This window comes from Oncorhynchus mykiss, chromosome 11 (assembly GCF_013265735.2).
Source record: "Oncorhynchus mykiss isolate Arlee chromosome 11, USDA_OmykA_1.1, whole genome shotgun sequence".
Classification (NCBI taxonomy): Eukaryota; Metazoa; Chordata; class Actinopteri; order Salmoniformes; family Salmonidae; genus Oncorhynchus; species Oncorhynchus mykiss.
Genome location: NC_048575.1, coordinates 58716141 through 58728392, shown reverse-complemented (window position 1 = coordinate 58728392; position 12252 = coordinate 58716141). Strand labels below are relative to the sequence as shown.

The following is a 12252-nucleotide window of genomic DNA, read 5'->3' as shown; positions in this document are numbered from 1 at the left end:
TGGCGCAGTGGTCTAACGCACTGCTTCTCAGTGCTAGAGGAGTCACTACTGGTTCGATTCCAGGCAGTATCACAACTCTTATAGGGCTGCGCACAATTGGCCCAGCATTGCTAGAGTTTGGCGGCCATTGAAAATAAGTATTTGTTCTTCAGGATCCGCCCCTCTTCAATTTTCGCCTAAAATGACACCCAATATATTACCAGTAGCTTTGGCCCTGAAGGAAGGATATGCATATTCTTGGTACCATTCGAAAAGAAACACTTTGAAGTTTGTGGAAATGTGACAGGAATGTAGGAGAATAAAACAATAGACCTGGTACAAGATAATGAAAAGAGAAAAAACAACCACAGTTTTGTATTTTTTTGTACCATCTTTGAAATGTATGAATTATTCTAGCCCAGGTGCAATTCAGATTTTGCCCACTAGATGGCAGAGTATGTGCAAAGTTTTAGACTTAAGTTTTGTATCAAGACTGCCCAAATGTGCAATATTTGTTTACCTGTTAAATTGTGCACTCTCCTCAAACAATAGCATGGTATTTCAGTATAATAGCTACTGTAAATTGGACAGTGTAGTTAAATTGACATGAATTTAAGCTTTCTGGCAATTTCAGATATGTCTGTCCTGGGAAATGTTCTTATTACTTTCAACCTCTTGCTCAATCCCAAATAAGTTTTAATTAACTGACTTGTCTAGTTAAATAAAGGTGAAAAATAAATACAAAAAAATCAATTTAACAAAAAAAAAAAATCTGCAGGATGCATATAATGGTCAGCCACAAGTGCATGTCGCATATGTTACTGTTGCAGGATGCAGGTAATTGTCAGCCTACTATACAAAGTCTTCAGAGTCCCAGCATACCCAGATCTTCTCTGTGTGACTACTCAAGTTCTGTCATCCAAGAGGAAAATGTGCCTGGGAAATGTACTCTTCAAACTGAGCCATCAAAGAAAGGGAAAGGTAACCCACCATTTGTCCTTCGAACCACCACCAATAGTGACAATTCAACTACCTGCTCTTTTTCATCATACGATATTGGTCTGAATAAGACCATGGCGATGCTTGCACTCCATATCACACTATCACTAGTGTATAATACTATCACTATCACTAGAGTGAAAGCACCGCCAGCATTCAAAAGTGACCAAAACATCAGCCAGGAAGCATAGGAACTGAGAAGTGGTCTGTGGTCACCACCTGCAGAACCACTCCTTTATTGGGGGTGTCTTGCTAATTGCCTATAATTTCCACCTGTTGTCTATTCCATTTGCACAACAGCATGTGAAATTTGTCAAACAGTGTTGCTTCCTAAGTGGACAGTTTGATTTCACAGAAGTGTGATTGACTTGGAGTTACATTGTGTTGTTTAAGTGTTCCCTTTTTTTTTGAGCAGTGTATATATTTTGAACCTCTAATTCCTTTGAGTCAGATCGGAGTTAAGTGGCCCCCCCAGAATAATCTCCTGTGAGTGGCAGTAATGTCCACTGACCAATGTCTTATGACACCGCTAATTGTTTGTTTATTTAGGCATCCATAGCATTCCTCTCCTGAAGCCATATGTTTTGCTTATACAACAAAGTCTGATGTACACTGCTTCTCTCCCCACTATATTCAGGGAGACTGGTACCCAGAGAGACAACTACCCTGCATGTCCAGGAGGAGGATCTAAAATCACACCCCAACCCAACTGCACTAGATGGCAATATCACCAAGCTCAAAACTGAGAAGGGGGCTAGTCAAAGTAAAAAAAGTAAGTCATGTTGACAAACATGTCAGTAAAATATTTGTTCAAATTAAGCACAGTATTTGATCAAGCCAGCACTGCATCACCAGATCATCTGGCCATGGAATACTGTGTTCTCTTTTCATCCAGAGCAGAAAGCAATGCTGCCCAAAACAGGAAGGTCACAGATTATTATCCTATTAGACAAGAGTTCCAGAAAAAGCAAAGCTGAATTGAAGGTCAGTTTATAATACCAGAGTGAGTTGTGCTTTAAGATCAACAGTGCCATGCAAGAACAAGTAAAAAAACATGTTCTTGCTCAGAATTTAATGTAATCAATGACACCTTGATTACATGATAAAAATTGAGTTGAAGGACTACAGGTTAGTTTAGAAATTAAAGTAACATTGTACTGAAATGGATAATTTAACCTGTAATTTGATTTGACCTGTACTTGAACCCCAATAGGCCAAACATATAGAGGGGAAGGGAAGAGGAGTATTTGCTGTCAGATATTTCAAGAAGGGAAAGTTTGTAATTGAGTATCATGGAGACTTGATGCATCTGGCTGATGCCAAGGAGAGAGGCGCTCTGTATGCCCAAGACCCTGGGACTGGCTGCTACATGTACTATTTCAGCAAAACATACTGTTAAGGTATCTACTCAAACTTTATTTAAAATTTGTATTAATTAACTATGACTTATACATTGCCACAATGTTGTTATCAGCTTGCTCATTGATGTTTTCAAACATTTAATTAGATTTTTAAAGGTGTGGATGCTACATAAGAATCAACTCGCCTGGGAAGGCTGCTAAACCACAGTAAAACTGGCAACTGCCAGACCAAACTCCATGACATAGATGGAATAACACATCTCATACTGGTGGCTTCCAGGGAGACTGAGTCAGAGGAAGAGCTGCTTTATGACTATGGTGACCGCAGCAAGGAATCCATCTCGGCTTACACTTTGCTCAAATACTGATGTGCTGTTTTTACACCAACAGAGTATTCAAGAGAATTACGAAGTGCATTTGATTAAAGCTTTTTTTTCTTATTCTTGGCCCTGAATATTCCCTTGGCACTAAACTGCCAACTTGGCATTCCAGGTCAGACAAATTAAGTGGCCGTTTTGTTTATTTTTAATCTGCCCTTTCAAGCAATGTATTTGGGCAAAACTGTGGCAGTATGAACAATATTGAAGACAACCTTCAAGATGACACATGGATCAATTTGTTAAAACTGTATATCAATATATTGCTGGATTTGGGGGTAGTTTTTATACATATTTAGGCCTGTGCTTCCAAGAAGATATGAATAATATTTGTAACATTAGCTATTTTTTTTATGCCGTTTTTATATTTGTTCTAATTTATAATGCTAGGTATGGTTCTAGTTGAAGCAACAATTTTCATATGATCGTCAATGCTCTCCAGGCTTCTGGGACACCAGCTTATTCTTGATTTTAAATGTAGATATTTTGCAATGGGTGAAATCCTAATACATTAACAATTTACAAAGTAAGTTGCTCTTTGAGAGTAAATTAAATGTACATAGACAAATCTGTTCAGATATCTGGCTAGCATGGAAGCTCCTTTTGCAATGAATAGAAAAGCTAGCTTGGCCTTTTGACAATGTACCACTTAATATTCACAGACATGTAACAGTCCAACATCCTCCCTGTAGGTCAGTGTATTACAAAATGTGTAACAAATGAAGTGATTTGTAACTTTATCATTCTAAACAGCTTTCTTTTACAGCTGCTCTATTATTTGAAAGGTAAAATGGACTTTAAAAGCCCTTGTGTGAACTAGTGTAAAATAGTTATGCTCAGTCACTCCGAGCCTACAATGTACATTTTTATGCAATTTCTGGACAAGGAACAATTTTGGTAACACTTTTATATTTGCTACAAGAGCTTATATATTTATCTAATCGACAAATCATTTTGGGAAGGATTCATTACCATGATCTGTGCTACTCAACCCCAAGGTAGAGGCAGATTATGCTGATGGGATTCAGGTGTATGAGTTAGGTATAGTGAATCTGGGGCAGTATAGTGGTCATGGGCTCGATTCCATCAGTATCGCTGAAGTTCAGAATTAAAAAGCCATTTCAAATTGAACTGACATGCAGCGTTTGCCTTAATGTTGATTGCATCTCTTTAGCACTGTAGATAGAATCAAGCCCTTGGAGGTCCTGTCTTTGTCTCTACTAGGGCTACTGTTGCAACCAGTCTTGAATGTTGGTCTTTGAACAGTTCCATCGTCACAATGTTCAACCACGTGTCCAAAGGAACTGTTACAGTTCCTTTGTTTGAGGACACAGGTGTGAGTCTGTACCAATGATGTATATAAACCCTGGATCGCTAATGCTATATTTTGACCATTGAGAGGTTTTGAAGACATCAGCATTTCAATTAAAATGTTAAGGAAAAACATTTAAGTCATCTCAATAGTTTATTTTTGTTTTGCTCATAATTTAAAAGTTTACATTGGTGTTTAATAGAATAAATGTGGCAAACTAACCTGGACAAACGCATTTCTATAGAGTACCACAGTATGAGTCATAATACCCATTAAGCCTAATGGTCAAACCAGGAAATGGTTCCAATTGATTTTCCACCATTCATTTTTCTCATGGGGGATTTTAGAAGAGCTGTGTGTCATGAAGGCTTACCCTGGCGTGACATTTTGATAACCATGTGAATCTCTCATTAGACAAGATGATTTATCAAAATATTTACCCCCAACAAATGAAACGCTAATTAGTTGCTAATCAGTAAGAACTACAAATGCCATGAGATGGATGAGTGACAAATTATAGTAAAAATCTCTGGATTAACCATTAGCTAAATGTAATAATAAATAAAATTGGTAATTCTGTGAATGGTCTGGAGTTAAAAATGTACACTACCTGTTAGCAAAGGCGTTAACTAGAGTTGACGTGCAGGGATTTGTAGTCTTGCATGATGTCTACTTTGATGCTAATTAGCATTTGAGTCAGTAAATAGCACAAAATATATTTCAGTCACCTTGCCTGAAAGCAATTTAGATGGTTAACAAAAATGTCACGCCAGGGTAAGCCTTCATGACACACCCTTCAACTGTTTCTATAATCCCCTATGAGAAAAATGAATGGTGGAAAAACAATTGGAACCATTTCCCCGTTTGACCGCTAGACTTTATGGGTATTATGACACCACTGTGGGGCAATTAATTTTTTGTTTTTACAATTGTGTAGGATTGCCAAAATGGGCACGCGGTGGCTTCTACACCCCCCGGAAAGATGAATGGAGCTAAGTACAGAGATCCTTGATAAAACCCTGCTCCAGAACACTCAGGGCCTCAGACTGGGGTGAAGGTTCACCTTCCAACAGGACAATGACCCTAAGCACACAGCCAAGACAACACAGAAGTGGCTTAGGGATGTGTCTCTGAATATCTTTGAGTGGCCCAGCCAGAGCCCAGACTTGAACATCTCTGAAGAGACCTCAAAATAGCTGTGCAGCAACACTCCCCATCCAACCTAACAGCTTGAGAGGATCTGCAGAGAAGAATGGGAGAAACTCCCCAAATACAGGTGTGCCAAGCTTGTAGCATCATACCCAGGGAGACTCGAGGCTGCAATCCCTGCCAAAGGTGCTTCAACAAAGTACTGAGTAACGAGTCTCTAAATACTTATGTAAATTATATCCCATTTGAATACATTTGAAAACATTTCTAAAAATCCACTTTGTCATTATGGGGTATTGTGTGTAGATTGGAGAGACAATTTAATCAATTTTAGAATAAGGCTGTAAGGGGTCTGAATACTTTCTGAATGCACTGGATAAATCATTGGTCTGTACCATGTTATATGACCTTAATGAGCATAGTTATTTTCCCATACTTGTATTAATGACTAACAGTTAAATCTATAAAAAGACAACTGGGTTAGTTTCAAAAGCAAAATTATTCCAGTTAAAAACATTTCCATTCATTACTGAAAACTGATCTAATACAATGCATTGATAGAAATGTGCATAAAAATGTTTGGTTTATCATTAGTAATGTCTTAGGTCCTTGTTCTCATAGGTTGTCCTTATTTCCGTCTGAATGAAAACCTACAAAAAGAAATAAGAATTAGTTTATTTTAGAGAACTTGCTCTGCAAATAGTTTGACAACACAATGTACATGCCTGGACGTTACTAGTCTTAGAGGAGGCGACGGGGGATTGAGTGAATTTGCAGTGTCAGCCGAGGCTTGACTGAGTCACGTAAGTCCGACAATAACAATACTGACAACTGCAGCGGAGCTGGCTTGGTGAAGTGGTATCAGCTCTCGCTTTCCCCCTCTTCAGTCAGATTCTCCCAATCACACAGCATCAGCACAAACACAGCCAGCTGGTCACAAGCAGGTCATTACGAGGGCAGAGACAGACCGTGAGAACAAACCACCTGGTTGTCTCCTGTGTGATACTATGGTTGTCTCTGAAATACTTGTTTTCAGGGTGTAAATAAACCATGTCATACTGCATGCTCTTCTTGCAATTCACTATGATTATGCAAAGTTGAGTGGTGAAAAAAAGCTAATTGCTCACAGCTTTCTGATGGTGGTCATTCCTTCGTTAGGTTCCTCTTCTTTAGACTCATCTGTTGTGTCAGGAACAGGTTTTGAAGGGGATGGAGATACTAAGTCAACCTCTACCATGGCTTGCTCACCCGGTGGCAGCATCCCACTGCAAGTACAAAGCACTACATTACATTTTTGTGTGGGTTGGGGTGAGGTGGTGCGGTTTGCATGGGAAATTAACTGGTCAAGTCTGGTTGTGTATTCTACCTCTTGTAGAGTTGCAACTCTTCTTGCGCCACCAGTAGCTGGGCCTTGAGCTGGTTCCTCTCCTGAAGCACCTCCTTCAGCTCCTGCATTGTGAAGCGTGGTCTATTGGGATCTTTCAGGTCCACCACCAGTTTGTTTGGTCCTAGTGTTTGCTGAGAACATATTGATTAAAGGGCTAAACGTAGAACAAAAAGGAGTCCACAACTGTATGTTGCACAGTAGTGTATAGCAACCCTGTGAAACGTTACAATATTCTTGAACATACCCTGATAGACGTTAGTTAGTTTCCCGGTTTGAAAAGATCAAACTTACCGCTTCCTGCCCGGCAGAACTTTCTCTCACGATTCTATCCAGTTCACTCTTCAAGTTGTCTCGTTCCATTTTCAGCTCCTCCAATGACAGGTTATACTTATTCACTAACGTTTCAAACATCTCCAAAACCCGGACAATTTTGAATTGCAAATCGGAGACTTCCTCACCTGTAGTACTTATTTTCAGCAAATCTCTGCCAATCACGTATGAAATGTCATAAACATCTTCCACCGTCAGCTCAAATGCTTCCTTCTCGAACGCCAAAGCGGGTGAAGACTCGCTCAATTCTTCCATTGCTCGTACTCCAAAGACGCACTGAATTCAACAAAAGTTTGTTTTCTCAAACGGTGGGACCGATTTCTCAAATCGAGCGTTGTGACATTTAACATACAAAATACTTGTGAACTTTAAGTTTAGTTCCATGCATGCTACAGTAGCCACTTCAAGTTACCGGTAGTAGGCTAACTGAATAAACCCTCCTCTTTCTAAATTTGAATGGTTGACTTGCTGTATCCAGTCTATAAGTGGCATACATATAAACCAATAGCAATGGCCTGTTCCCCGCCGCTTGTAACAAGATGAAAGTTTCCCTGGCGACAGGTGAAGCCATGCGCATTATCCAGTAGGGACACACTAATCAGGTGAAACAGCACGTGATATTTCCCCGGTATTTTCAACACTATACTATCAATTTCGAAGTTTGATTGACATTCCGTCAACCCGGGGGCTTTGGGGGTCTCAAAGTTTGCAGAGGCACCTGAAAAATCAGGGATAAAACTATCAAATTGAACAAGGCCAAAATATCTCACATTTTAATGCAAGAACTGACAGGCATTAAAACATGTGTAACTCTGTGTTGTTGTCTGTTCACACTGCTATGCTTGATCTTGGCCAGGTCGCAGTTGTAAATGAGAACTTGTTCTCAACTAGCCTACCTGGTTAAATAAAGGTGAAAAAAAAAAAAAACAATTGTGCCATTTCATATTTTTAGGTGTCTACAATTAATATTGAGCATACATTGAAAACGGGTGAACATATTCACATCACAGATAGTCAACAATATGCCAGCGTTTTATTCAGACACTAGGAAACTCAAGTGCAGCATAGTCAAAATAAAATCTTCACATAAATACAATTTAAATATGGCGGATAGTTATATCACGTCAAAATGCCTTCAATATATTTTCTCTTACTTGGGGCCTCAGACTTGGTATAAGTTTGCTTTAATAGTTAAAATAAACATGTGAGCAATCTCTGAAGTTACACTAATACTTATTGCTAGTATAAAGCACCATAGTCTGCACAACTAAAAATGAATTCAAAAGGCACAGGATCTCTCTCAGATTGCACATTATTCTCTCCTGAATCCATCTCTCCATTGTCCCCACAAGACAACTTTGTCCTGACAATCCCTCTTGGCATGAAGCTCTTCATGTTTTTACTTGGAGACCACCAGCATGGTACATTATACACTCAGTGTATAAAACATTAGGAACACCTTCCTAATATTGAGTTGTACCCCCTTATTGCCCTCTGAATAACTTCAATGGACTGCAGGGTGTCAAGCATTCACAGGGATTTTGCCCATGTTGACTCCAGTGCTTCCCACAGTTGTAAAGTTGTCTGGATGTTCTTTGGGGCAGTGGACCATTCTTGATACACACAGGAAACTGTTGAGCATGGTAAAACCCAGCAGCGTTGCAGTTCTTGACACACTCAAACTGATGCACCTGACACCAACTACCCTACCCCGTTCAAAAGGCAAATAAATATTTTGTCTTGTCAATTCACCCTCTGAATGGCACACATACACAATTCATGTCTCAATTGTCTCAAGGCTTAAAAATCCTTCTTTAATGTGTCTCCTCCCCTTCATCTACACTGATTGAAGTGGATTTAACAGGTGACATCAATAAGGGATTATAGATTTCAATTGGATTCACCTGGTCAGTCTGTCATGAAAGAGCAGGTGTTCCTAATGTTTTGTGCATTCAGTGTAGGTCCCTGGTTATGGATGCTTCCGTGCCTCCTGAGCCTGCTCTGCGTGCAAATAACAAATCACTTCCTCTGGTCGCCTCTTTTCTCCAGAGAAGATGCTAAACCTGGATAGGTACAATGAGAGAAATTAAGAATTTAGGTTACACCATGCAAAAAAAAAGAAAAAAAAGCCATGACAATGCTACTACTAAAATACATCAATAAAATACATTGGTTACACTTCAGATTATTCATGAAGAGTGAGTGAGAACATTGAGTTCTCAGAATGAGGACAAAAGCAGAATGAGAGCATGCATGAGGAAAACTGCTAAACAAAAGGTTGGGGAAGTGCATAAGGTTTGCCCTGTCAGAGGGTAACATAGTTAGTCACTCCACTTTATTCAACAAATGAAGAGCTGTCAACCGTGAATATCCATGCTATGAAAAAATCCTAACTCAGACAACATGCATATGTGGATTTGTACATGTAATAGTGAGTTGCTGGATTAGTATATTGGCAAAAGAGGTGACCATTTTTAATGATTGTGGCATCTTCTATGATGAGCTGGTTCAAGGTCTACACATGATCAGCCAATAAGAATACTCCCACATCATGCACACATGATCACAAGGAAGTATTGCATTTGAGATGACAGGCGTGGAGGGGCTTTGGCACAGTGACGGTGCTTGGCTCACCAACAATGACATCACAAAAAGAGATGAAATAAATGTAAAAGTTCATACACAGGACATAAGTCGTCTGATCGGCTGTAACGTTGGATCGTCTGCAATCAACCCTGCTGCTACCATCGGCATTACTGCAGTGAATATCCTGTCCAAAGAAGTACAGATGAAGAGACATAAGCGGGAAAAAAAGTAGTCCGAGTTTTGGTGCAAAGTGACTTCTTCGCAGCACCCAGATTGGCAAAGGAGGCAAGCCACATCTAGACGAAGTAAGCTACTTAAATAATTAATAATAAACAATTTATTTATGGAGTGGTCATTTTTCTTCTCTTCACAATTATTTGTAAATTACCTTAAATACATTATTATGGTAGTTGGAAAAAGTCACAGAATGGTGCGGAAACTTTATCCGTTCAACCTGGTCCTTCTACAAATATAACATTCCCAAACAAGCATTGTGGAAATTAATTTGTCATTATTTGTTTTAGTGCTCACGCAAGCATATTGGTCAGAGACATACATATATAAAGTTAGGTTTCCATCCAATTGTCATGCGAATATTCTAAAATCCGCATAAAAACAATTTTCCCACCAGACATGTATTTCCATCAAATGTACTTGTTGGTGAAAAAAGTATTTACGTGACGATGTAGTGCACATAAATACCTTTTGCGTTTAAATTCCCATGTACCGAATAAAAAATAAAAGTTAAATGGGTTTCCATCGCATTTTCAACTGTACTGATGGTTTCTCAAACAAAATGTGTTATTTAGCGAGTCTGTGTGTACTCTGGTATTGGCACGTGCGCTCTAGCCAACAGCTCGCAGATAGTGCTCGTATTTCCTACATGAGGAGATTATCATGGACAAAAGACCAAGATTTGACAAAAGGCAGCCAAGCATCGATGATCATGTCACCAGAGTAAGACCCTCAATATTTATTGTAAAGGAGCATCAAGCTCATCACCTTGCACTTTCACTACCCTGTGAAGTTCATAATAATTTAATAACTCATCTGTATCCTAATAAACGGACTGCTCATAGTGGGAGGACCACACGTCATCGCTTGACTCCAAGTTTACTTTGATATGATAGTTATTATACCAATATTGGCGCATAAAAGCGTTTACCGACACAAAAAGATCCCACCTTGTCTATTGTATTTTGTTTTGTCGAGATTTTGGAAGTTTACAGACAATTTGTGACCATCAGGCCTGTCATAAACATTTTCTATCCAACATGTACTTCACTTACATTAAAAAGGTTGGATCAAAACCTGGTTAATAGCTAGGTTTCCACCCAATTAGAAATATTTTTATGTGAATATTCTAGAGTCCGCATGAAGATAATATGCACATTTTCCCAACAGTGGTGTTACCACCAAACTAACTTGAGGATAAAATGTACCGAATACAAATCTAAAGTTCAATATGTTTCCATTGCAATTTTCAACTCTACCGATAGTTTTGTCACAAAAACTGTTGTGTTAAATTGCAAATGTTCCTACTCTGGTCTTGGCACGTGCATTCTAGCCAACAGCTCACAGATATAGTGCAGGTAGGCTTGTCTACATGATGAGATTATTATGGATAAGAGCAAGAATATTCTTATGAACCGTTTTTCTGGGTGATTTGTGTTGTTTTATTTGTGCTTACCATGACTGTGTGTTTGTATTCTAATGTGTGTGTATATATTTACACAATATATACAAAAGTATTTTGACACTAGAGGTCGACCATTCTGATTTTAACGCAGATACCGATACCGATTATTGGAGGACAAAAAGGCAGATTTTTAAAAATGTATTTGTAATAATGACAATTACAATAATAAGTGAACACCTATTTCTACTTAATATAATACATCAATAAAAATCAATTTAGCCTCAAATAATGAAACATGTTCTATTTGGTTTAAATAATTCAAAAACACAGTGTTGGAGAAGAAAGTAAAAGTGCAATATGTGCCATGTAAAAAAGCTAACGTTTAAGTTCCTTGCTCAGAACATATGAAAGCTGGTGGTTCCTTTTAACATGAGTCTTCAATATTCCCAGGTAAGAAGTTTTAGGTTGTAGTTATTATAGGAATTATAGGACTTTTTCTCTCTATACCATTTGTATTCCATATACCTTTGACTATTGGATGTTCGTATAGGCACTTTAGTATTGCCAGTGTGACAGTATAGCTTCCGTCCCTCTCCTCACTCCTACCTGGGCTCGAACCAGGAACACATCGACAACAGCCACCCTCGAAGCAGTGTTACCCATGCAGAGCAAGGGGAACAACTACTCCAAGTCTCAGAGCAAGTGGCGTTTGAAACGCTATTAGCGCGCACCCCGCTAACAAGCTAACCATTTCACATCAGTTACACCAGCCTAATTTTGGGAGATGATAGGCTTGAAGTCATAAACAGCTCAATGCTTGAAGCATTGCGAAGAGCTGCTGGCAAAACGCACAAAGGTGCTGTTTGAATGAATGCTTACGAGCCGGCTGCTGCCTATCATCGCTCAGTCAGACTGCTCTATCAAATATCAAATCATAGACTTAATTATAACATAATAACACACAGAAATACGAGCCTTTGGTCATTAACCTCTCTGAACCACCCATCCCGGATCCGGTATAATTGTCATCATAAAAATAGTGCCCCCTAGCTTCAAGAGGTTTTAATATGGTCGAATCCGGAAACTACAGTTTCGAAAACAAAACGTTTATTATTATCGCATATACCCACCCT

General features: G+C 39.0%; 2 protein-coding genes and 1 long non-coding RNA gene across 5 annotated transcripts in view; 1 reads left to right on the top strand and 2 right to left on the bottom strand.

Moving 5' to 3' along the window:
* The first annotated feature begins 1616 nt into the window (after nt 1–1616).
* LOC118937371 lies at nt 1617–5381 on the top strand. Its single transcript, XR_005034687.1, has 4 exons — nt 1617–1750; nt 1874–1962; nt 2192–2378; nt 2486–5381. It is a non-coding gene; the product is annotated as an uncharacterized LOC118937371 (long non-coding RNA).
* A 224-nt stretch (nt 5382–5605) lies between these two features.
* On the bottom strand, nt 5606–7453 carry rilpl2 (Rab interacting lysosomal protein-like 2). Its single transcript, XM_021621601.2, has 4 exons — nt 6856–7453; nt 6544–6695; nt 6305–6442; nt 5606–5827 (listed from the first exon to the last, which is right to left on the bottom strand). The coding sequence occupies exons 1-4, from the start codon at nt 7147–7149 to the stop codon at nt 5806–5808; spliced, it is 606 nt and encodes a 201-aa protein (XP_021477276.1). The 5' UTR covers nt 7150–7453; the 3' UTR covers nt 5606–5805.
* A 455-nt stretch (nt 7454–7908) lies between these two features.
* LOC110536067 (RILP-like protein 1) overlaps nt 7909–12252 on the bottom strand; it is a 28392-nt gene continuing 24048 nt past the window's right edge. The window contains exons 7-8 of one of the 3 annotated variants that reach the window (XM_021621598.2): nt 9577–9664; nt 7909–8957 (exon numbers count right to left, since the gene is read on the bottom strand). In XM_021621598.2, coding sequence (XP_021477273.2) covers nt 8952–8957; nt 9577–9664 — 94 coding nt within the window. In that variant the 3' untranslated portion in view covers nt 7909–8951. Of the gene's footprint in view, nt 8958–9570; nt 9665–12252 lie in introns of those variants that run through there. The other 2 variants (XM_021621600.2, XM_021621599.2) reach the window with 2 other exon arrangements.

Bases quoted from the DNA above. Each gene is read 5' to 3' on its own strand.
- rilpl2 (XM_021621601.2), bottom strand. From the start codon at position 7,149: ATGGAAGAATTGAGCGAGTCTTCACCCGCTTTGGCGTTCGAGAAGGAA. The intron at 6,443-6,543 runs GTAGAATACACA...TTGTACTTGCAG, and splicing joins GAGTTGCAACTCTACAAGAG to TGGGATGCTGCCACCGGGTG. The intron at 5,828-6,304 runs GTGAGCAATTAG...TTCTTTTTGTAG, and splicing joins ATGACCACCATCAGAAAGCT to GTTTTCATTCAGACGGAAAT.